This window comes from Magallana gigas, chromosome 8 (assembly GCF_963853765.1).
Source record: "Magallana gigas chromosome 8, xbMagGiga1.1, whole genome shotgun sequence".
NCBI lineage: Eukaryota > Metazoa > Mollusca > Bivalvia > Ostreida > Ostreidae > Magallana > Magallana gigas.
The window spans coordinates 25,909,276-25,933,184 of record NC_088860.1 but is presented as its reverse complement, the minus strand read 5'-3'; the positions used below and the strand labels follow the sequence as shown (position 1 = coordinate 25,933,184).

The window sequence follows — 23,909 nt, the reverse complement described above, 5'->3', positions numbered from 1 at the left end:
ACTAGATACTTTTATTCTTTGTTAGGAAGTGCAGGTATAGTAATCATTATTTTGATCTTAACATGACTTACTGTTTTCCACAAATATAACTTACTTAAAACCTTTTAGATGACTGGTTTGAATTATGTATATGTATAATATACATGTACCAACATTATCTTCAACCCAAATGATTTTTTTTTTCCAAAACATAATACATTGTATTAATAAATGGAGCAAGGGATCACTTTCATGAAAGTGATAAAGAGAAACACCAGAACCTAATGGGTGTCCCCAAAATATAACAGATAACTAAATATGGATTGATATGTAGACAGAACAGAAAGTAGGAATTATAGACAGAACAAGAAGTAGAGATTATAGACAGACCAAGAAGTAGAGATTATACTAGACAGAACAAGAAGTACAAGATTATAAACAGAACAAGAAAAAGCAATTATCTTAGCAATTTTTAATATTGCATGTTTATTTTTTCAGGAGGAGACAATTGAGTCTCACCTGGGTAAAACTCTGGGTAAGATCACCTACAGAGATGTGTGGACAGATACAGCGGAGCTGCTCATAAGACAGGTACAACAAACTCTTTTTAACATGAGTCAGAGTTACTTGCAAATATTAATTGAATTTTCCAATCGTGACTTGCAATTTAATTGGCTAAGGCAAATGGTTTTTCTATGTCAAAGTGCAAGGATGGAAAATTGAGTTATATAATTATTATCGTTTTTTGTTTCTTTTGCAGTGCCACTACCAGAGTGCCAGAGAGTTCCTGAATGAAGCCAATGATGCAGCACTGGTAAAGCATGCTAAATGAATTGCTGTGAATTAACATGCATAAATTGGACGGAAATTTATTTTCCAATGAGCTAACGTAGATTTGTTTTTGCACTTTTGTGAATTTACCTATTTCTGATTCACTTTTTAAGTGCATGACATTTAGCAATGTACTTGATTAAGCAGACGCACCAAAAACCCTTAAAGGAATACACAGCCCATTGTATTATACCTTTACAGCATTGTCTCCATCATCCAAGTTCAGACTCCTCAAATTCTTTGACCTTATGTAGATAAAGTACTATGATTATCAAGACAATTGATATCTATATCAATATTTCTTCATATGTATAATTAAGTAGTAAAAATATGTGAATTTATCTGAATTTATATCAAATTGATTTTCACTTTCAGGCTTTTGAGGACCGTGTTTTACAAGGAAGAATATTGTATTTACTGGGTCAACTCTCTCTGGAGGAAGCCCAGTACAAGCAGGCCTTTAATTTGGCTGTAGAGGCTCAGGTTTGTAGATTAGCAAACATACTATAGATTCCTAATTAACCGCTAGGAATTAATATCCGCGTAAAATCGCAAGAAGCATCATTTGCAGATTTTTAAATTTCGCTATTATTTTCTAAAAGTTGAAATTTATAAGAAATAAGGATGGAAATTCTGTGTTCGCAATTTTATATTCTCGCGATTTGATCCAAAACCGCAGGATCACGGAATTAAGTACTAGTGTAATATAAGCAGTTTATAGAAAAGTATGAAGTACCAGTACTCGCATCTGTTTATCAAAATAGTCTATTAAATGTCCTATAGTTTCTTAAAATATGATCATGCTTCTTTTATGATACAGAGTGCTTATGATGGAGATGAAATGTTCTGGTACAAGACTAGCATGTTAATGGTGGAGGCCACACTGAAAGACTATGAGAACAGAAAAGGACAGAGAATCGTAAGTGGACAGTTCTACTAAATACACTGTTCTTTGTTTAAAATTGGAATTATGAGAATTTAGGATGATAATTATAAGGAACTAGCTGCAATAATGTAGCCCTCTCCGATTTTTTATATCTGATGTTTACTGGAGAGGGCTACAATTCCACAGGATCTCCGTAATGGTGCAAAATTAATTTTTTAATGCGGCTGACTTCGGTCTTAAAAGATCGATTTTATATTTGACTTCTTTTAGATAAAATGATTTTTTAATTCAGGTTGAACAAATTAACCGTATATAAATCAAAATCAGATAAAACACATCAGCATGTTTACCAGTCGTCTTTTTCAGCAGCCATGACAGTTCTCGCGTGATTTTATGGGATGTACGCTTGGAGTTTTGATGGGCTTGATAACGTGAATGTCAGTGTAAATAATCGATCTTACCTCGTTATATCACTAAAACATCATTTAAGGAATGGTATATAATGGAAAATTCATATTTACCGCGTTAATTATGTTTAAAATAGGGGAATTCCTATATTCAGTTCAAGATCCGCTCCTGAATTCTCATTGGCTGTCCCAAAATAAAACCGGTCAAGGTCAGTAAACATGGCGGACAAATTCAACTTTCGTTGTTGACATACACGAAAAATAACCGATATATGCCAAATATGGACTATACTAGATATTTTTGGATTAATTTATGCCATAGACATCTACAACGTTAGAGTTCAGGTAAGAAATGCAAATGTTATTGTCATCTATAAACGATTTGAGACGAAATCGTTGCGGGAGTGAATCACTCCCGCACTTGCACCATTACGGAGATCCTATGGAGTTGTAGCCCTCTCCCCAAAAAAAAAAAAAAAAAAAAATCGGGAGAGGGCTACATTATTGCAGCTAATAAGGAACCCTTTAACCACAAAATCAAAATCTCTACAAATCTCTACAAATATTGACCCACTGAATTGATGTCTCAAAAAGTTAAAGCATTCCTTAATCATTATTTAATTAAAAAATTATCTAGGAAATAGTCTCAAGCTTTTGTCTACCACAAATCTAATATAATTAATGTACATGTGTATCTATTTTGTTGATTTGATCTCTGTGAGTGAGTGATTGATATATTTACAACAGGCCAGGGGGATACTTGTTCACAGCATCAATGAGTTCCAGAGGATCGCTGACGAGAGGCCGAACAGAACCAGTGTCAGCGTCTTCATACTGGCCATGCTGGAAGCCAAGTAAGGGGCCCAGTCTTCTTGTTTCATACTGTAAGTGAAATCAAGTTTGCTAAGGCAGTCTAACTAAAAGATATATTCTGGGTTTTTTCCAGGCTTGCCAGTGTACAGACCCAAGTGATTCTTAGTGGAGGCAAAGACATCAATGATCCCAAAGTTATGACCAAGTTGTTAGCAGCTTGTGAGGTAAAATGAAAAGTTATTGTTTAAATAAATTTTTCTTGTCTTTTATTGGTTTTACATTTACCATTAATGAACAGTTTATTTGCCTGTATTCACTAAGCAGAGCCATTGTTATATAAAATTTAGCCAAATCTACTGTGAGTGAACTGGTAACATCAAATGAAAGAATGTGAATTCAAAATTAATAATTAGTAAGACGAAAGACTTCAAAGACTATTACAGAGAGTTTAAGTAATTAACCTAATCACTTCTTTCACAAGATATATGTAAAACTAAGATATATAACTTTGGCATTGTAGAAATTTGAGTCTTCCACTGAGAAGCTGATCAAGCTAGGCTATAAGAGGGAGGCGTTCCCGGTGATGAGGGAACACGCCATGGTGCTGTGTAACATGGCGCGGCACTCCATAGAGAAGGAGATCATCCACACCTACTACCTCCAGTCCCTGATGGTGCTGAGGGAGGGGGTCAATGTGGCCGAGGAGACGTTCAGGGACACCCTGACCCTCACGTCTCTCCAGGAGGTAGGTGTCGGCGCTAAATCCAGAATAACCTTAAACTGTCTTTTATTTTGAATAGGAATGTGATTTAATGATAATATGATTATTTTCTATGAGAAATTTAAAATATCAATTAATAAAATATGTATCTTTGAAATTTTGCCTTCTATGGAAATTGGTCCATATAAATTACTGTTGATGTTACTGCATTATTTGCAAAAATTGTTTCGCCAAACAATAATAGAGTTATTGGGTACCTTCTATTTACAATATTAGACTAATTTCTTTTCTAATTTATCATGCTTTGTATTGATGTAGGTGCGGAATGTGAGTCTTCCAGTCCAGAGAGAGTTGGCCGACATGTACATCAAGTGTGGTGATGTCATGCTCGAGATGTTTCAAGTTCACGCCAAGGAAACTCGAGCTCAGCAGCTGGAGGATCTCAGGAAGGGATCAGTTGTCAAGGTAACCTTTGGTTGAAATACATTTAGCAGCCTCACACTTGTACCTCAAAATGCTAATGATTTGGAAACTATATATTTCTTGAAAGCTAACAAAGGCAGTGCAGATTATCTATAGTTAATGTAATTTTATTCCTATTAAGAGCTTCCTAAGTTTGAAAATATTTTTTTTTTATCGTTTCTTGTTCTTCAACATATTTTCTACAAGTAAATTTGTTTGTTCTGCATGCAAAGTTCAATGCATTTGTAATACAGATGTCAAAATTGATTTTTAGATGGTGGAAGATTTCATTAGAACAACTCCAAAGTTCTATTCTCACATGGAAAAGGAATGGTTGGATGTCACGAAGTAAGTCAAGTTTATCTACTGGTATCTGCCTTATTATAACTTGCTTTACTTTCCATTATACATGCCTCTGAGCAGTAAGAAAGCAGCAAGGCTCTTTTTGCTTCTGTAAGTAAGTGTCTGTAAGTCTGTTACTGTATGTCTTTGGCTGCTCAACGATGTTTTGTATAATGTGCAGATTGTATTGACTATTTGAGACATAAATTTAGAATGATATTTTTTTCAGTTTGAGACATATATAGAAACATTTTGAGATGGAATCTTCTGTAGCTATTCTCCCTGTTTTGAAATGAGCTGTTTTTTTGTAGGGTTATTGGTGAGGATGCCCTTCTGAAGTATGTCTCTGCCCACAATTTGTCCGGACATATCCCCAAACTGAGGGCCAGGGTAAGTAAAATCCAGTCTATAAAGTCATAATCAATTACAGAAAAAGACAATTTGATAGCTCAAGATTATCAGTTTGTTTAATATTTGAAATAGCATTTATTTTAGTTGCCTGTGCAAAAAATGTTGAATATGATTTGTAAAGTTTCATAAGAGGTTGCTTATGAATGATTGCATTTTTTGAGCTTGTTATGAGAGAAATGTAGAAAAGATATTTGTAATGTTTCAGACCCTGTGTGGGGTAGGGAAGTGTCTTCACGCCTTTGCTGTGTATGCCAGTCCAGACCCTCCCACCCAGTGGATGGTGCATGAAATGGTTGGTAACTGGTTGTTTACTGTCCATTATTAATAGATCATTGTTAATACATGTATAATGTTACTTTGATTGGTTTGGGTTTTTTTCTGCCTTATTACTTTGCCAAAAACCCAACTAATTTAAGGTTTAATTAGTGATTGTTAATGTCATTTTGTAATGGTCATTAAATTTTGTACAATTTTATATACAGTTGCATGTGTTACGGTTGGTAGTTGTGATGTTTAACACAAGCATTTTACTGAATTGAACACTGTAACAAAATGATTCATTTGTTCACGTGTGTTGACGATCAGGAGCTGAGTCGCATTGAGCATCCAGAGGACCAGAAATCTGAGAATGGGGAGGATCCAGAGTCCAACCAGTTCCTCCGCTACACCAAACAGATCAAGAAGATCAAGGTCAGGGTCCAAGTTTACTTCATATCCAGAGAAATAATGGCTTAATGCTTAAATACATTATTCTCTCCGTAACAAAAAACTGTTGATGTTTATGTTTATTTCATTTTATTGATGCTGATTGGCCTTGTTCCTGGTTGTGTGTGTACAGTAGTAACTTCAGTGTGTGTTTTATCTTTTTTGTAGAAACATGATGACATCTGCCATCATTACCTGGCCCAGGCGTCTGAGGTGCTGGTCCAGGGACTGAATGTGGCCCTACAGAACCACTACTCTGTGAGTGAAGAGATAAAACACTGTAGAGTCTTTACATTTCAGTGGAGATAAGAATTATTTGGTGCTTTCCCCTTACCCATGATTACACATTCCCATAAATATCAATACACTGTGTGTGATTGTATAATGATTTATTTAAGAAAAACATCTATTTGATCCGTAACCATAAGAAATCGGCCATCTAAATTCAAATAATTCCAGAATATATGCATGTAGATATTCTTTACATACCATTATATTTAGTGACATTTCTTGCTGGGTTAATTTGCTTTATTATATATAATAATTGAGTGGGCAAACCTACATTAAAATTTTGTAAAAATAAAGTTATTTATTCATACTGTGATCTAGAAATTTCTATGGTTTACTAATTACTATGGTTTACTAATTACTATGGTTTACTAATTAAAAAGCTGTTCTGGTTTTTTTCAATATTTTTTAATTTTTCTTATTTATTTCATGTATCAAAGAATTTATTAGTGTTTAAAATATTGTTCTACAACTGTTGATTTTTTTTGTCATGTTTAGGATATAGCGGGCAGTATTTCGCTGGAGCTGGTGGAGTGTTGTGGACAGTACGATCCCCAGTCTGCCAGCCTTTTCCTGGCCCTGCATCAGGTAAACAAACAATCAGACCCAACATCAGTATTGTCTGGAGAGGACCTAGCTTAGTATCATAATTAAAATCAGTGATCAAATCCAATAGCCATACAGTATAGCTCACTAATAGCCAAGTGCCAGAGACAAATACAGATAATTTTGATTTGTTACAAAAATGATTCATTATATTTTAAGGATTTTATATATTAAGTTAATGGTACATTTCAAGGCTTGAGGGAATAAAAATGACCCCATTGTAAACATGAACTCATTGCAAGCATGTTCACTGTAACTGTGTTATACGGTAATATCTCAAAGACCTAGTTTATAATCATAATACAAAATCGATGGCATCAAATGGATGGTAGTATAACATTGAGAGCTTGCATTTATCCAACAGAGCTGTGCCACGTCAATGGAGCTAGAGCGACTGCTGAACAAGGCACAGATGGATCCGTACACGTCACGCTTGGCTGCACTGCTGCACCAGAGGCAGGCGATGCTGGACCGTGAGGTCAGTCTGAACCTGTCGGTCAGTGGAATGATGAACACCGTCCTACAGTCGCTGGACCAGAACTGGCAGGTCAGAGTTCAGACATTGTAATCACAAAGCACCACTTCCATTTAATAGGCTGACAAATGTATACTGGAAATTTTGATTGATCTGCAAATTGGTAATAAGCACAAATAAACCATAGATATAACAGTGATCTTTGTGCAGTGGTTAAGATTGAAAATTTGTAAACTTATATTATCTGCATCCACAAATGTTAAGTTAAGGTACCGAGCATTTTCATACAACTTTTGATTACTTTATGTGGTTTAACATTTTTCTGAGAAATGAACATGTACTAGTCTAAGACAATAAATTTTTGCGTGTAAAGGTTGCTCATGGATATTTTTAGCACTTGGTGTACAGTACCTAAATCCATACAATCATGCTTGTCTAAATGTTTTAAATTTAGGAAGACAAGCACAAATTGATCCTTATTATGCTTTTATCCACTTTAGGCGTGGAAAAATCTAGAAATTCAGACCAATCATCTAGATCTCCTGAAGGACTTCCCACCTCACTTCAACTTCATCCTTCTCCAACACTCGCCAGACAAGTAAGTGATGAAATATAATATGCAATAATATGATTGATACAAACAATGCTTACTCATATAATTTTGATAACATGTAAAGAATTAAATGTGGTTGAACTCTTGGACAAAATTCTGTAACTAATATAAATGAATGGATTATTTTATAGGTATGAATTGATATTTAATAATACATGTAGAACTAATTTGAAAACTGTTCATACATTTAGGTCCTTCTTGTATGGTGCTATCTTGGACAGACCCAAAAACACTGCGTTGGGAGGAGGAGGTGGAAAAAACACTAAACAGCAGGCACTTCAAAGTAAGCATGTTATACAGTGCTGTATTCAGCATGTTTATGATTATGAGAAATATCAAAGGTCAATTAAAATCAAAAGACAAGACAAGTACAATATTGTGTTGGGTGTGTGCGTGTGTGCTTCTGAATCTGCAAGAGAGGTTTCTTTTCACTACTATGATATAGAGAACAGAGAGAGAGAGAGAGAGAGAGAGATTATTGGTTGGTAGCAAAGAATTTATTCTAGAGAGAAAAAGATAACAATGAAATTTTTCAAGAGAGAGCATAAGATATCAAATTCTCATGTAGTATCAATTTTTTGTTCAAAACTAGACCATGAATGTTTTGGTTAATTGAGCCTTGTGATTTTGCAGCACACAACAGGGCCAAGGTGTTTGGTGCGGAGACCAGTCCCCAGCTGCTGGAGGAACTCCTGGTCAAGTTCAAGGACCACCACCAGAGCGTGCAGACCCTGCTCCTGAAGCAGGAGTACCAGCGCTCACAGGCCATGATGAGGCAGAAGATGCTGGAAAACCTGGACGAAAGTCTCAAGAAACAGACACAGGTACATTATGTGAAGCTCATGTTGTGGGTGGAGGGGGAGGGTTCATTACATACGAAAACTTAAAACTTTTAGTACATTTTTGTGCATAAAAGTGCACCAATTTATTTATTAAAATCAATGTAGCCTATCAAATTTAGTTGCAGGGATGTAAATTCTTATGTGTTTTTTTTATAAACAAGAAAATATATTATGTGGTTCTTGTACATGTTTATTTTAAGATGGGTAAAGTATAAATGCCAGTTAGATTGATCTATAATGAAGTTGAGTGGAATGACATGTTTAAGCACATTACTATAATTGATGTTCTGGAGGCAAACTCCTTTTCAGAAAAGATGAAGTACTGTACATGCATGCTGAAAAAGTCAGAAATCCCATTATTAGGTTTTTGCTTCAATAACCGACAGAGAAGGAATTAATATTTTGTTGACATTGTGTTTGTTCTGTGTACCTACAGCATGACCATGGTGCAGAGGATGAGGAAGAGGAGGCCAGACTTCAGGACGAATTCAAGAAACTCCTCAAAGACATGGAGGCTTACCTCAAACCTCTCACCTCACAGCTGGTGGGACTTCTGACGTAAGTTGAAGTGTACCTGTAATCAGTCCAATGTTTAACCTATAAAAGATACTAATTTGAAAAAGATCACCATTTAGCAGCTTTGCGAGTATACTCCTCAAAATTATTTTTGTAAAAAAGAAGAGAGATATAGCAGCAATGTTAAAAAATTATTTTACTCAATGATATACCAAATTTCCAAATTTTATAGACATTGAAATATTAAGCAAACATACTGTATGTAAAGGGAAATCTGTATTTAATTTAAAATCTGTAAAGCTGTATACTTATTTAATTCTCTTTGATCTATACTATAGTCCCCCCGCAGTGACCCCCACTAGCACCGGTAAGGACAACAAGGGCCAGATAGAGGCGGCCCCCAATGAGTACGTCATCCTGCTGGTGGACTCCATGCTGATGCACATGCCCCTGGAGGCCCTGGAATTCCTACAGGTGGAGAATGTGACCGCCATGTGTAGAGACTTCTCTCTATCTCTGTTCCACCATCGGTTCTATAAGGATGAAGCAACAGGTGAGGAGAGAGAGAGAGCGGGTTTCAAATTTACATTGTCATTTACTAAAGTTTGCATTTTTACAGTTGTTTGTATGACTGTGTATACATATGTACAGTCACATGACATTGTACTGTTGTCAAGATACATACAAAATCATACATTGTTTCCATGTGGGCACTCATGACTCATGAGCAATTTGCAATTTGTTGTCACTATGTGAATTTGTTTTCAGTGGTTAGAAATGATTGTTGCATGCTTGCAAGTTTATTTTCAAATTGATAATTTGTTTATCCCATAAAACATTCTTTTTAAAGATATGGCAAATGGTAGGTAGAAATATGGTTATATCTACATGTATTTATTGTGGATGGGATCTTTGATGTATATACATGTGTATTGGGGTTTATTGGTTCTATATCTTTTCATAATACATGTACATCTTACTAATGACGTTAATTATCTGTTGATTAACATTCCAATTATTCAAATGATTCTGTAGATACTCAGTTACAAGGAACTCGTAAAAAACAAAAACCAAATGGTAATGTCGGTCTTCATTTTAATTTTCAGTAGCTTGTTAGCTTTCACTGCTCATTTCAGTAACGATGTAGAAAAAATATCATTGATTTCATAAGAAATTGTTTAAATGTCAGAGCTTAAAAAGGATGAACTTAATATAGCTTGTGGAAGTTTGAAAAGGAAAAAGAGAATATGATTCTAGTTATAAGCATAAAAATTTAATAACTCTCATATGGCTAGCAGATTTATGTAGAAAGAGATAAAAGGTTATTCTAGTTATTAACCCTAGAAATTTGGCTAAATTAGAACAGACCAGATTGATTTGTGTACACGTTCTTGAAATTTAAAATGAATGTGATCCTGAAGTTAATGAATAACACATTTGTACCTGATTAGACCAGAGACATAGATAAGGATTTAAAGTAGGGGGTTTATAGATATGTAACATTGTGTATTGACTAGTTTAACTAATTTCATATTACCCATTTTAGTTTTAAATTGTAACTTCGTACTCTCAGTCAGATATCTTATTTTACAGTTTTTAAATGCAGTTGGAGGGGGGAGGGATAAAATATTTCAAAACTCAAATGATGATAGTTCAGTTCCTATATCCGAAGTCTTGTAAATCTGTGCAGTATACAAAATGATTATCTGCTAGATCAAAACAACGAATAAAACACAAATGCTCAATTAAAATTCTCCTTTCTGTTAATTAAATAATTTAATTAAGAATCTTTTTTGGTGAATGTTGTATATATTTTACACCTGTGTACCATAATGCTTTGGGTGTGCTTTATATGTATGTCAATGTATATATATATATCATAATGGATGCTTGGATTTTCAGAAAGTAAAACGCCAACTAACTCCTCTCGTGCTGGGAAAAAAGTGGAGCCAGGTAGTCTCCCCTTGTCACTGTAGACTCCAGCTCTAGGGCATTTTTTTTCTTCTCTCCTTTTCTCGTTTGCATGATGCATATGACTGGTTTATATATATTCCATAAATGTATTGTACAGTTTCAATCTTCTGAAAATTTGCTGGATATACATGTATCAATTTTTGGGAAATTATTTTATTTGCTTTATAGAAAAAGGGGCAATTATTTAGTTTTGTGATGATGCAGCTTATGTAGATTGAGAAAAGTAGGTTCAGAATATCAATAAAGGCAAAGTAATGCCAAAATTTAATTAACAGACTTAGTATACCGGTATTTTTAAAATGCAATTAAACCAGTTGTATTTATTTTTATGTCCTTGGCATTTTTCTCTTCAGCAATATTTTTTAAGTACCAATTATGTACTTTAATTTTAATTAATGAATTGTTTGTGCATCATGTACATTTATATGATCTATGTACACTTCACTTGTTTTTTAAGAAAAATCAATGCTTTTGGGTTTTCATATCAATGTTCTTATAGCTGTAGAATTTAGAAAATGTTCACTTTCTGTTGCAGTACAGCTTGACTAATTCTTTAGTGTAGAATTGAATGTTAGATGTTTTTAGTATATATGATACATTTAATATTTATTGTATCTTTTAGTTTAAATTTTAGTACATATCTTACCATTTTAAAAAGTGACAGATTTTAAACAACTTCAGATTGAGTTTATTATGGTACATGTACAACAATTTCTAAATTGGTAAAATGTTTAAAGCACTAGCTGTCTCATTTTACAAATTTACATCTTTTTTTTTTTTTACTGAAAAATATTAGTCTCATAAGATTTACCTATTGAATGCACACTTGTACATTTCTGCACATGAAAGAGGTCACATTTGAAAACAATTATCGATAAACCTGAAGGTATTGCATGTAATGTTAATTGTCAGATTCAATAGATATAATTTATCAAAGATCATATGCTAACTCCTACAAAAATATCAATACTCCAGTAAAGAAATTGTCTTTTCATGAAATAACATTTCAACAGATGAGCAGAGTTTTGGCAAGTCCATTGAAAATTTGCTCCCATGAAATTCACAGTATTTGATGGAGTACTGCTGTCTCTTGTTTGCTTACTTGAGTGTATATATAATATATATTTCACAATTTTTGACTGTAGAAGTTGATTATTTTATAGAACAACAAAATGAGGAGAAGAAAAAACAGAAAGCTAAGAACCAGGACAATCCTCTATCCAGGATTCCAGGCCTGAGGGATGCCAGCAAGAAACAGGCCAAGATCGTAAGTCACTGGTACTGGCCAAGATTGTAAGTCACTGGTCAAGATTGTAAGTCACAGGTTAAGATTGTAAGTCGTCACTGGCCAATATTGTAAGTCACTGGCCAAGATTGTAAGTCACTGGTCAAGATTGTAAGTCACAGGTTAAGATTATAAGTCACTTTCACTGGCCAAGATTGTAAGTCACTGGCCAAGATTGTAAGTCACTGGCCAAGATTGTAAGTTACAGGCCAAGATTGTAAGTCACAGGTTAAGATTATAAGTCACTTTCACTGGCCAAGATTGTAAGTCACTGGCCAAGATTGTAAGTTACAGGCCAAGATTGTAACTTACTCGTCAAGATTGTAAGTCACAGACCAAGATTGTAAGTCACTGGCCAAGATTGTAAGTCATCACTGGCCAAGATTGTAAGTCATCACTGGCCAAGATTGTAAGTCACTGGCCAAGATTGTATGTTACAGGCCAAGATTGTAACTCACTCGTCAAGATTGTAAGTCACAGACCAAGATTGTAAGTTACAGGCCAAGATTGTAAGTTACAGGCCAAGATTGTAAGTTACAGGTCAAGATTGTTAGTTGTCACATGTCAATATTGTAAGTTAATGTCATTGGCCAAAATTGTAAGTCACTGGCCAAGATTGTAAGTCACAGGCCAAGTTTTATAGATTAAAAGATAGTGAAAATTCATTTCTGAGTGCATCACAGGAAATAAAAAATAAAAAGTGCAAGATCATCTTTTAAACAGCTAAATACTTTTTTTTTAATTTGATTGATTCAAGTCTTAGTAATTACATGTATATTTTATACCATTAATACTGAGTCTGGTAATTTGATTGTTTGCAGATTCCATTACACAGAGATCTCCAGCCCTGGCATCACACAGTAGATACCATGAACTTTAGATGTATCCTTTGTGGCTTTGCTACTGAAAGTTAAATCCTTATCTGAGCCTTAAAATGCTCATTAAGCTGAGCTCTTTTCTGGTGTCTGTTGTGTTGAGTAAATGAGAATCAAATATTGACTCCCCATGGATGGGACACCAGTCAACCCCCAGCTTAAGCTGGTACCCATTGTATCTAGGTAGACTGAGAGAATGTAGATAATTCCCATGTCTAAGGGCACAACACACAACATCAAGTGATCACAGCAGGACTCAAACCAGCAACCATAGGGTTATTGGCCAAACACACATGTGCTTTGCTACCATTTGCTGGATAAATATATAGAGAGCTAGTATTAGGGTAATCTAGGGTCAAATGTCACATCAAATACATAATCAATGGTTAGATGTGCCTTGGTCGCTATTATTAGTATGAATTGATTTTTATTGGGGGGGGGGGGGGCTAGTCAACAGTCCGGTAAAGTATGCATATGCATGTTACTGTAATGAAGATAAGTACACCAGAATGCAAAATTGAAACACAGTCCATTAGTATCTTTAACACTGAAATAGATTTTGTGGATCCACACCTGGATTGTGCTGAAACAGGTTGGTATCAAGATTTTTTATTTTGATAATGTAACAAATTCATTTAATCTTTAATTCTGATTTTTTTTTTCATGCGTTCAGTAGAATCTGTTTTAAGAGAATTAGATTGATCTTTTTTCTCTATAAGAATACAAATTTTAAGGATTTTTTTGTACTATCTAAAAAAAACAAAACTATACACTGGCAGGTAGCTGGTTAAGTTGATTGTAAAATTCAGGTAATTTACCGTAAAGTAAATTTTGTAATGTTTCAGAACTGAATAAGCCAATTGAAGTATTCAACAAGCTGATGGAGGAGTATGAACAACAGTTTACCCCCCGCTGGCTGGGAGTGGCTGGAGATGACCACACCCCAAGGTTTGGCTCTTTTACTTGAAACAAAGTTCTAGTTTATTCTGATATTCTACCCAGTGGGTGTGCCTGTACCAGGGTTAAAATGGCATCCATCTTTAGTACAACTATTGCTTATAATACATGTATATCATATGTAGATTAGCATAGAATGAAAATGTTACTGTGTAAATGAACAACAGAATTGCAGCACATGTAGTGATAATGATACATGAAGGGTACTAGTATTTGTGATGTAAGCTCCATTTAGAGGCATTTTTTCACAAGGAAAATAATATTTAAGCTATGATATCCTGAACAATTAAAATTGTTTCTTTCAGTGTTGGCGAGTGGGAGATCTACCTAACAGACAACAGCTCTTTCATCTTCTACGGAATGGAGAAGTTTATCAACTACATACCACCAGCCAAACTCTCAGCATTAAACATTCCAGGTAATCTCAATCTTAAAAGAAACATGTACTAGCTGTTACAGTTTAATTACTTATTTGTTTTCACAGAAATCCATTGATGTTTGATTCATTATGAATTTTTTTATAACCATTCGCGATTAAATGCCGATTAACTGGTTCGCGACGACTAATGTCCGCGACCAAGCCTTATCCAGTCCTGTATTGTTCAAAAAACTATAGAAAAAGGATTGGTTCGCGACAAGAAATATTCGCGACGACAAGGTTCTCACTAACTTCACAAAAAATTTCTCGCACACGAATAAAACTTGGTCTACAGTAATTATGAGAGGGAATGAACCTGACTTCACTGTAAGCCTGAATTCATTATTAGATGTTTGCTGTTTAACTTTATTTCTTATCATTTTATTATTTTTGTCCTTTAGACTGCTCCATGATATATTTGCTGGATTTGGCGGAAACTAGCAAGAGCTTCACACGGCAGTCCAAACTAGATGTCAGGAAGAGGTTAGTCATTTTATGGACTGCGAGAGTTTTCATTAAGTGTATCATCCATACTTGCTAAATATTGCAAGATTGATATATTAATATTCCAAAACAACACAATTTCAATAAACAGTACAAAATTTGTTTTGCACAAACAATTAAGATATAGGGAACTTTTGAATAAGATACACCCGATAGTTTTTTGGTTATTTTTTAAAATTCATTACAATTTGTTGTAAAATTGTGCCATTTTTTCAAGTGAGAATTTCTTGTCCTTGGAGAAGCCTGTCGAGACTGCCATGCTAGTTAGTGTAACTGGAGTGAAATGTCTGATGGCCAATCAGTGGCACTGTACTTTGGCAGAAAATGCAAACAGACTCAAAGTCTCTATGAAAGGTACATCTACCGGTATTTCTCTAACTTTAATCTCAGAGTGTGCCCAACTGTGTGATATTTTTTTCTAACATTGAAAATCTATTAGTGACAAAATTTCAAAAATTATTTTATTTTTAGATTTATTGGAGGGAGGTAAAACAACTGGAGAATCTGTTCGCTTACTTTTCACTCCCCATCAAAGAGTACAACCAAAAACAGAGACAGAAAACGAGAAAGCCCCAACTCCAGAGAAAGAAGGGGCAGAGAATCAAGGGACAGAACGCTCCGATGACATGAGACCTGACGAAAAAGAGATCCAATTGGATAGATCTTGGTACAATATGGTGTGCTATGGATTACCAAATCTGATGGTGGCACAGGTGTAAACAGGTGTACTTTGGAGGATATGTAAACACATGGTGCTTTACAGAGGAGAAAAATATGGATTGATTTTTGGAAAACTGGATATTTGGGATCTATTCCTATAATAAAGAAAAGAAAAATTGTGAAGGAAGTTGAGAAACCTGACTGTGATATATTTATTCTGTTTTAAACAACTTTCAGTTCTTTTTTTTTTTTTTCAAATGATTGAACTTTTTGATATATACATTTCTGTCCAGATTTGTTTTCTAATCGTTGCCTTGTTGAGTTTCTGAATCTATTTAACAAATGTAGAATTCCACATATGACTATGTTTTAAGTTTTCAAAATTACTGTATAATAAAGCTGTTACTTTATAACTATAAATTGGGTTTTTCTTTAATTTCTATAAAAGCAAATTAAAGGGAGATAAAAAATTATTTAATTTCTGGTACAGTATTGGAAATTTTAATTATGGATTTTTCTTACATTTGTATGAAATGTAGCGGTAAGGCAACATACAAAATAGTAATAAAAAATTGCAATGCAGGATGAGAGGGGAATAAATATGAGTACTTGTATTTCAATTACGGTACCTGTATTCATATCATAAATACAGAGTTGCAAATGGGTCCTGATAATTAAACAGCATTTCAAATACCGGTACGTATAATTTATTAAAATTCAAGCTTGAGTAGCTTTATTATTTCTGTACAATTGCCAAAAAATATGGTATAGCTTCCGTCAAATTTCACACTTGCTACAGATTTAATGGCATGCAAAACTTGAAGAAAGATCGACTTTGTCATCCACCGTTCCATTTTCTCATTATACCAGTATACTGACTGTATGTACATGTAAATCTCCACTTCATTGGTTTCATTATTATACACAATTTCAAATGCAGTACCTACATCCTCAATATAAAGTAAAGAAACGCTGATAACTTATAAAACGATCAACATTTATTCATCAAATCATTCTCACAAAGGTCAATCAATATGATTCTTTCATTCATTTAAATTTCATGTATAAAATTAGACATCTTTAAAGAGATACAATTTGTAAACCATTTATACTTTCATTTCATACATTTACCTACATGTATTCAATTTGAAAGAAATCGGAAAAAACATAGGTCACATACATTTCTCAAATTCATTTCCTTCACATTACTTATGCAAATTAAAAACAAATTGGATTGGACATAAAAAACCATAACTCCCTCTAAACATGCATACTATAGCTTAGGTTGACTTGTAATAGACCAGTATATATTAAACTTTTTTTTAAATACATACACTGTGTACATCCATTGTATACATGCGTATACATGCATTACAAAAATGGTATGTTTGAGCAAAGCATGATAACAGTTCACTACAACATAAATGCAGGCAGAATACAAAACCACATGCATATTAAACATTTACCAATATTTCCAACAAAAAATAATTTACAATTTATCTTTCAGCTAATTACATTCCTAAATGGATTTTAATCTCTTGAAAATCAAATACAGCTTTCTGGTAAATACAAGTTCATGATCTATTTTGAATATTGATGGAGAATGAAAAATTGATCTTTTAAAAATTTGATATCAAACCTTTGCAAAGTTCCAATTCCTTAGCGAGATGAAATGTGAAATGCTGTATTTAATGAACAGGTGGATAAAATTTGATTAATCATTGTGGAATTCAATATCATTTAAAAGAGTCTAGATGCTTGTTGCCATTTGATAAACTACCTGTATATACATTTGCATAACATGGAATGAAATCAGTAATGATGATTAGTGCAGCAAGGTGTAAACTGTGCTTAGTGAAATAAAATTGTGTTAGTTTAAAATGGTTGATGCATATTCCAAATTTACTAACCGTTTACCATCTATACTCCTTAAACTCAACTTTGTGATCAAAGGCAGTACAAAGAGAGATTGCGTAATGAAATGCAATGTGTCGTAGACATTAAGAGTACTTGACAATCATTATTGAAATCACAAACAACAAAAAAAGATAAGATTTGAGTTTTCCACAAAAAAATCATACCTGTTACTAGCAAACCCAACATCAAGTAAGAATAAAGCTAAACCCAGAACTCATAACTTAACAAAGCACATTTATTGGCACCACTTCCTGTCACATACACTGATTCATTAAGTAAGTTGTCATCCACTCTGCTTGTAAAAAGGGGGGGGGGGGATTTCCATGATCATTGTAAAAAAAAATCCTTCTGCTGGATGTTTACTGTATACAGGGTTATTTTCACCCTTTTATACATGCAAACGGTTTTGCCCTGTCTTGAATTCACCCAGATGCAGTTGTGTTAACAGAGATATTATTTATAATAAAGAGTTCACCCAGTCTTAAATGTGCCCTCTGACAAAGAGAGCGAAAGGGGCAAAAATAAAACGTGGGCGAATATTTCCCTGTATACAGGACATGAACGTGCAAGGTATGTATGATGTACATTGATTATTACAACTATATAGGTATATGCATATTAGTATAAACAATGCAAGTTGTTTTTCAATTTTTCTTTCTACTTTACTGAGTTGTACAATATTTTGATAATACAACAGAAACTAGTAAAAATGGTTTGGTGTACAGCATGAATATGTACAATATGTAATGTTATAAATACATAATATTTTATTGTTTTACAGCTTACAACAACCATTTACCACCATTTACATATTTTAACTTCTACTTCAACACTAGCACTGGAATGTCCATACAATGATTTTTACTTTTTCGAGCGACATTTGTATTTGATACAGAGAGTATCTGACAGATATCATATCATATATATTAGTTACATGTATTGCAAAATAAAAAATCACCACAGAGATGGATTTTACCCCCTCAAGCAGAATGGAAAATAATGCACTTCAGGTAGAGCTACTATTTTAGGTTCCGACTTAGTAGAACCGTTTACTATTGTAACCGCCATCTTTATTGAAGACCACGTAGCCCACAACGCCGCACACCGCTAGGCCGATTATTGCAATGATGATGATGATAAACACCTTCCATCCCGACATACTCCCGGACGTGAAGCCTCCCTTTGGATCCTCTATATGGTCTGCAAACACATATCATCAGTATCATAAACGTGAATTAGAAGTAATGAAAACAATTATACAAATTTTTTATGAAATTCTCAGCTGTTCCTAGGATAATTTAACAACCCTGAGGTTGCATTTATCCTGGCTAGCAAACACTGATACAACCTTAAAATGTTACCTGCTTTTATGCAATAAAGATTTTTTTTTATCATTTTTTAAATACAAGTCTGTTAAATTATGATTCTATAAATGACGGAAATTTTGACTGAATTTCAAGGTCTACAGTGATTCGGGGTCCTGTTATTTATATTGAATATAGACTGAAACAACCTGACACAAACCTCTAGGAGAAGCAAAGAACTGAGCAGAGGGTAAGCCATGGTATGCTGCAGTATCATCCTCCTGTAAAACACACACATACATTATATCTAAGAATTAATACTGTGGAATCATTAGAATTCGTGGTGGCTCAAATTTCCTGGTATTCGTGGGTAGCCCTCGCCCACGAATTTACATCCTCAACGAAAACTAAGTATAAAAGATTTAGTTTACGTACTCAAACTGAAAACTGAATCCCCACGAATAAGCAAAACAACCACAATCCACAAAAATTGGCCCCCACGAAATTTAATGATTCCACAGTAAATGTCTTTTAGAGATTATCTGCACACATTGTAATTTACATCTACATGTAAATGAGATGTCACCATTAGAATAATACAGTAAACATTTGAGCCCTGCTGTCCAAGAGCCTTACCTTTTTTAAGGACTCCAGCTCGTACAATTTCATTGAAATAATATCATGGTTATCTGAAAGACGTAAATGATTTGTCAGAGGCAATTCTAATGACAATACTGCAGACAATCAAAAATTCATAAACCAATTTATCTACTACCATGTTCTCGTTATAAAACATTTTCATTATCAAACTGGTATTAAAGGTTTTAGGAAGAAATCAAAATTACTTAAGGTAGGTCCCTACTCAGACGCGTCATCGATTAAGCGGATATAAAAAATGTCTACCAGACAGTACCAGTATATAAAGGTTTTGATCTTCAATGAGTCTAATAGTTGGAAATCGTGAATTTTTGTAATGAGATGTTAGTACGTTTGTGTTTATATATGCAGAGGAAAGGTACTGTTTATCAAAAAAAATAATTTGTACTCATTACATGTAGTTTTAAAAGAAGACTTTTAGTGTGTATCAATGCAAACAAATGAAATGCTGTTTTCTGATATGTTGTTAAATTGTGTTTGTGACACTTTTTTAGCTGCATTTGATAAGGGGGTATATGTGTTCTAAAGGTCGTAGAAAAAAATGAAGCATGTGAAGTACTATTTTTTTTTGCTTTTTAGTTGCAGTAGACATAAATCTAATATTTTAAAGTTCAAAAAATGGTGTTTGACCATAAAATTTTTAAGATAAGTTAAAAAATGTGAAATTAAGTAAAAAATGTGAAATTAAGTAAAAAATTTGAAATAGCATTTTTGTAACATTTCATTATAAAATTTCATTTTAATGAATTAGATGATGATAATCACATTTGTTATTACTTTCTTACATATTTAATGATAAATTAAAACATTTGAAACATTGTTTTGCTTTGATATTTATTTTAATATGAGCCAAATAATGATTTTGGTTGAAATTATGTAATGGAAGAAGGGGGTATGCATCTTCTGGAGACTCTAGTGATAAAAGTAAATAGTTAAGACATGTATTTCATGGGCTTTTTTATTACATAAGGTATTCTACTTGATTAATGACAAAAACCCTTTCTTTAACCGCAAAAATCCTGAGTAGGGACCTACCTTAAAATGGCCTTTTTTTCAGTTTTTTAAAAGTTTCACTTCCTCCAAACTTTCCAATCAATTAATAAAGTTTGGTAACAAGTTGTTACTAACAACAGGAAGAGTTCAAAGTTGAGCTCTGAGAGCTGAATCCAGACTCACCAGCCAGTTCCCCAGTAGCAGCTGTAGCACCGATATAATATCCTATTGGTAGTTTGACGCCATGGACAATAAAGCACTCCTTCCACTTGCCTTCATTGTCTATATCTGTTGATACCTACCAGGACATAAAAAAAAGAAATAGTAAATAAATTCATAGGACATGACCAAATTGGTAAAAAAATGTTCAACTTTTTCTTTCAAAAGTTATGTGGAAGTCTTAAACCTTAGATAGAAACAATAAGCTATTTAAGTTTGGAGGAAGTTTTAGATTTAAGACAGAAAACAAATCCGTCCTTTGAGAGAAAACTTCAATAACATTATTACACTGTAGATTGTTAAGTGAGGCATACCTTTAAAGTTTCATCTTGATATCTTATGGCTACATAGGTGTCGTACTCCTTGTTTCGGAACTTCGCCTCACAGCCGGCAATCTCCGTATGGGTGCCGTCCCTGTCGTGGTCATAGTGTAACGTGCCGTTGTTCACCATGGCCGAGATGTATGGATGTTCATGCTGGAAAAATAAAGTAATATACTTTAAAATATTAATCTTTACTAGCAATTGTTAAAATTGGAACAACTACACACTGTAAGCAAGCTCATATATAACTTGTATGGGTGCTTCATATTAACATAATCAGAGAAATGTTTTTTTGTGTTTGATAAGATACTTTATACTAAAGTACAAGCTAATTATTTTTCAGGCTTACATTATGAGGTCCATTGTGGTTACTGTAGGTATCTAAAAATATTCCCAATCCAACAAAAAAATCCTTGTTTCCAAACACATGGCCTACAAAATTGAGTCAGAGAAAATATTCAATAGTGTGAGCAAAATTAATTCTAATATTAAAATTCAGTGTTTTATCCATTTAATTTAAACATAAGTCATACTTACCAAGTTGATTTCTATCTCTTGCATACCAGACAGCAAAACCATCTCCAAAGAGATTTTTCCCACTGCCATGTACTTTAAAATGCACATGTAACTCCCAATTTTTTACCATTAAGGGCTGAAAAAAATATCACAGATAAATAGTATTATTGTGTGTATCATTGTTGAATTCATCATGGATGTAAAACATCTGCATGAATGCAAAATAAAATATATGGTTTCTATTACGTAATTTACGTTACCACTATACTTTTTTTCAGAGAAGGTAGGAGGGCAGATTTGAATTGTTGTTATTGTTGTTCAATTAAATAAAAAATAATGTTTTAATTTTTTTTTTACAGAAAAGAAAATACATGTAGCACTCTTTAATTACCATGGTATTCCATATCCCTCCTTGTCTACTTTGATAATCAGGTGTTAGCCTCACATAATTGTTTGTTACCATTGTCGTTCCTACAAAGTCCCATAGTGGTACTGAAAATCCAGATCCTAAAAAAAGAATGAAATAAAGTTTTCTAAACTGTCTTATGACAGATGACATGAACTATCGCCGTAGGCCTTAAATTCATTACAGTCCTAGAGTCATGTCCCTTTTGTTTTCCTCTTGCGAGATATAGTCCGAGGTTGATGAAAAAAATTGATGAATATAATATAAAGTCATACAAAGGAATAGAAGTCCTTTCTATGTATGTTATTGGTAATTAAATGAAATAAGTTTTTTAGTTATTTAGTTAAGAAGTTATTGTTAATTAAATGTAAGAAGTTTAACCAAGCAACTATTAAATGAGGCACAAATTCTTACGGAAATGACACACAGGCCTCTGAGGATTATTCACATCCGATTTTAGCAGACTTATATTTAATTTTCTCTAACCATTTTCTGATTTGTTTTAATTGCATTCAATGTAAAAGCAGCTTTCAATTTGTTATCAGTGTTTATTTAATCATTCTGCGCCTGGGTGGGGTTTAATAGAGGAAATTCGAGTTTCAAGATGATCGTATTGGAAACGGTCCATTTTTTTTAAAAACGGAAGAAGCTAAATCGAAACACGGGAAGCGTAAACTTATATCATTTGTAGATTTATTGAGTTATAGAGCTACTGAATCATCAAACACGATAACATTTAATTGAGTAAAAACTATTCAAACTACGATCTGACATAGTATAGTTAATGTTTAATAGCTTTTGACGATGAAAAAACATAAATAACCTGAATACGGTTTAACAAGAGTATGTTCTCTCTTTAGATAATCTCTTTTGTCGAAATCTCCAATAACATATGATAAAAACAGCAATAATCCAACAATCCACGAAATCTGCCACCTGCACACGTCCATCTTTTTCGTAATTATCTGCCCTTGATTACTTTTGCGATTGCTACGTCCTTCATTATTGCACAAAACGAAAAGTCCAAATCTCATCTTTGATCTTTTCGGCAAAGATCGGAAAAAGATTTCGCTTGTCGGAAAGACACTAGAAGTTATGATTGCAGCTATAAAATGTCTCATCATCTATTCTGAAATTTTTTGATAAGTGGCGATTTGCAGTTTGTTCACAAAAAGTTATTTTACTATCATTTAATCTTTTAAAATTAAAAAAAATATATATATTATTGATATATTTTTACGTATTATCTCATACCAATATGATTTATCAATTTTAGGATAGTCACTGTAAAATTACTTTTATTGTAGAAAGGTGTTTTTTAAAGACACTTATTTAGGTGGGTAGCGCCTTTTTGCAGTTGTACATTGTGAATGAACAGCAATGAGAGTACCAATTCGAAAAAAAAATTAATAATGATAAATAAAATAACCCCCTCTGCATTGTATTTGAAGCACTGGATTTCCATTGGGAAAAAAATAGCTACATGAAAATAATTTGTCAACAGGGTCTAATTATGGAAGTAAATAAGACAAAGTGTAATTTGAGTGGTGGGGAGGTTGAGACTCACAGGACTGAGTGAGTTACATGTAGGAAGATTTGTCTCCATTTAAGATTCGATGGGGGGGGGGGGCACTTCCCAAATGGTGCATTTTTTTTGTCTTTGTACACTAATTCTGTTAAGTTTGTTCCGTCTGTTCTCTATGCCTTGACAGGGCTCTTTTAAACATGGAAGTTTTTATACAATGTATTTCTTAACAATATGCTAGGGTTTATTCATTCATTTGCTCTGCAACATTGATTTAATTATTTACTTACTCTATAATTAACATTTTCATTGTCTAAACAAATATGTTTATTTTTAAAAGTTTGTTATTTTCATTTTTTTTTTTTTTTTTTTTTTTTTGTAAATTTCATCTGCATGAACAAAACAACTGAGAAAAAATACCATGATTCTTTTGTCCCTCTCCATTATCGTCTTTTCCAACACATGAAAAGGGGTGAGTG

General features: G+C 33.5%; 2 protein-coding genes across 19 annotated transcripts in view; one reads left to right on the top strand and one right to left on the bottom strand.

The window, feature by feature from the left end:
• LOC105331086 (cilia- and flagella-associated protein 46) overlaps window positions 1-15,890 on the top strand; it is a 48,051-nt gene extending 32,161 nt beyond the window's left edge. For 13 of the 18 annotated variants that reach the window (XM_066067929.1, XM_066067927.1, XM_066067921.1 and 10 more), the window contains 30 exons: window positions 478-570; window positions 740-793; window positions 1,186-1,293; window positions 1,631-1,729; window positions 2,851-2,957; window positions 3,050-3,140; window positions 3,437-3,661; window positions 3,956-4,102; window positions 4,374-4,447; window positions 4,753-4,831; window positions 5,058-5,144; window positions 5,438-5,542; window positions 5,726-5,815; window positions 6,344-6,433; window positions 6,816-6,998; window positions 7,427-7,524; window positions 7,731-7,822; window positions 8,173-8,363; window positions 8,818-8,939; window positions 9,236-9,450; window positions 9,933-9,974; window positions 10,800-10,850; window positions 12,035-12,138; window positions 12,978-13,038; window positions 13,588-13,623; window positions 13,877-13,979; window positions 14,294-14,406; window positions 14,808-14,889; window positions 15,128-15,264; window positions 15,382-15,890. In XM_066067929.1, the coding sequence (XP_065924001.1) occupies window positions 478-570; window positions 740-793; window positions 1,186-1,293; window positions 1,631-1,729; window positions 2,851-2,957; window positions 3,050-3,140; window positions 3,437-3,661; window positions 3,956-4,102; window positions 4,374-4,447; window positions 4,753-4,831; window positions 5,058-5,144; window positions 5,438-5,542; window positions 5,726-5,815; window positions 6,344-6,433; window positions 6,816-6,998; window positions 7,427-7,524; window positions 7,731-7,822; window positions 8,173-8,363; window positions 8,818-8,939; window positions 9,236-9,450; window positions 9,933-9,974; window positions 10,800-10,850; window positions 12,035-12,138; window positions 12,978-13,038; window positions 13,588-13,623; window positions 13,877-13,979; window positions 14,294-14,406; window positions 14,808-14,889; window positions 15,128-15,264; window positions 15,382-15,629 (3,327 nt within the window). In that variant the 3' untranslated portion in view covers window positions 15,630-15,890. Of the gene's footprint in view, window positions 1-477; window positions 571-739; window positions 794-1,185; window positions 1,294-1,630; window positions 1,730-2,850; window positions 2,958-3,049; window positions 3,141-3,436; window positions 3,662-3,955; window positions 4,103-4,373; window positions 4,448-4,752; window positions 4,832-5,057; window positions 5,145-5,437; window positions 5,543-5,725; window positions 5,816-6,343; window positions 6,434-6,815; window positions 6,999-7,426; window positions 7,525-7,730; window positions 7,823-8,172; window positions 8,364-8,817; window positions 8,940-9,235; window positions 9,451-9,747; window positions 9,760-9,932; window positions 9,975-10,799; window positions 10,851-12,034; window positions 12,139-12,977; window positions 13,039-13,587; window positions 13,624-13,876; window positions 13,980-14,293; window positions 14,407-14,807; window positions 14,890-15,127; window positions 15,265-15,381 lie in introns of all 18 variants that reach the window. The other 5 variants (XM_066067923.1, XM_066067922.1, XM_066067924.1 and 2 more) reach the window with 5 other exon arrangements.
• Window positions 15,891-16,548: 658 nt separating this feature from the next.
• On the bottom strand, window positions 16,549-22,888 carry LOC117690558 (vesicular integral-membrane protein VIP36). The gene is made up of 9 exons (XM_034474986.2): window positions 22,729-22,888; window positions 21,891-22,006; window positions 21,521-21,635; window positions 21,333-21,415; window positions 20,975-21,136; window positions 20,625-20,739; window positions 19,428-19,480; window positions 19,012-19,072; window positions 16,549-18,687 (listed from the first exon to the last, which is right to left on the bottom strand). The coding sequence occupies exons 1-9, from the start codon at window positions 22,853-22,855 to the stop codon at window positions 18,524-18,526; spliced, it is 996 nt and encodes a 331-aa protein (XP_034330877.2). The 5' UTR covers window positions 22,856-22,888; the 3' UTR covers window positions 16,549-18,523.
• Between the last annotated feature and the right edge of the window lie 1,021 nt (window positions 22,889-23,909).

Excerpts from the sequence above, each read along its gene's own strand:
- LOC117690558 (XM_034474986.2), bottom strand. The coding sequence starts at position 22,855 with ATGGACGTGTGCAGGTGGCAGATTTCGTGGATTGTTGGATTATTGCTG. Across the intron at positions 21,636-21,890 it reads GAGGGATATGGAATACCATG|CCCTTAATGGTAAAAAATTG; the intron begins GTAATTAAAGAG and ends TATTTTTTTCAG. Across the intron at positions 18,688-19,011 it reads GTTCTTTGCTTCTCCTAGAG|ACCATATAGAGGATCCAAAG; the intron begins GTTTGTGTCAGG and ends ATGTGTTTGCAG.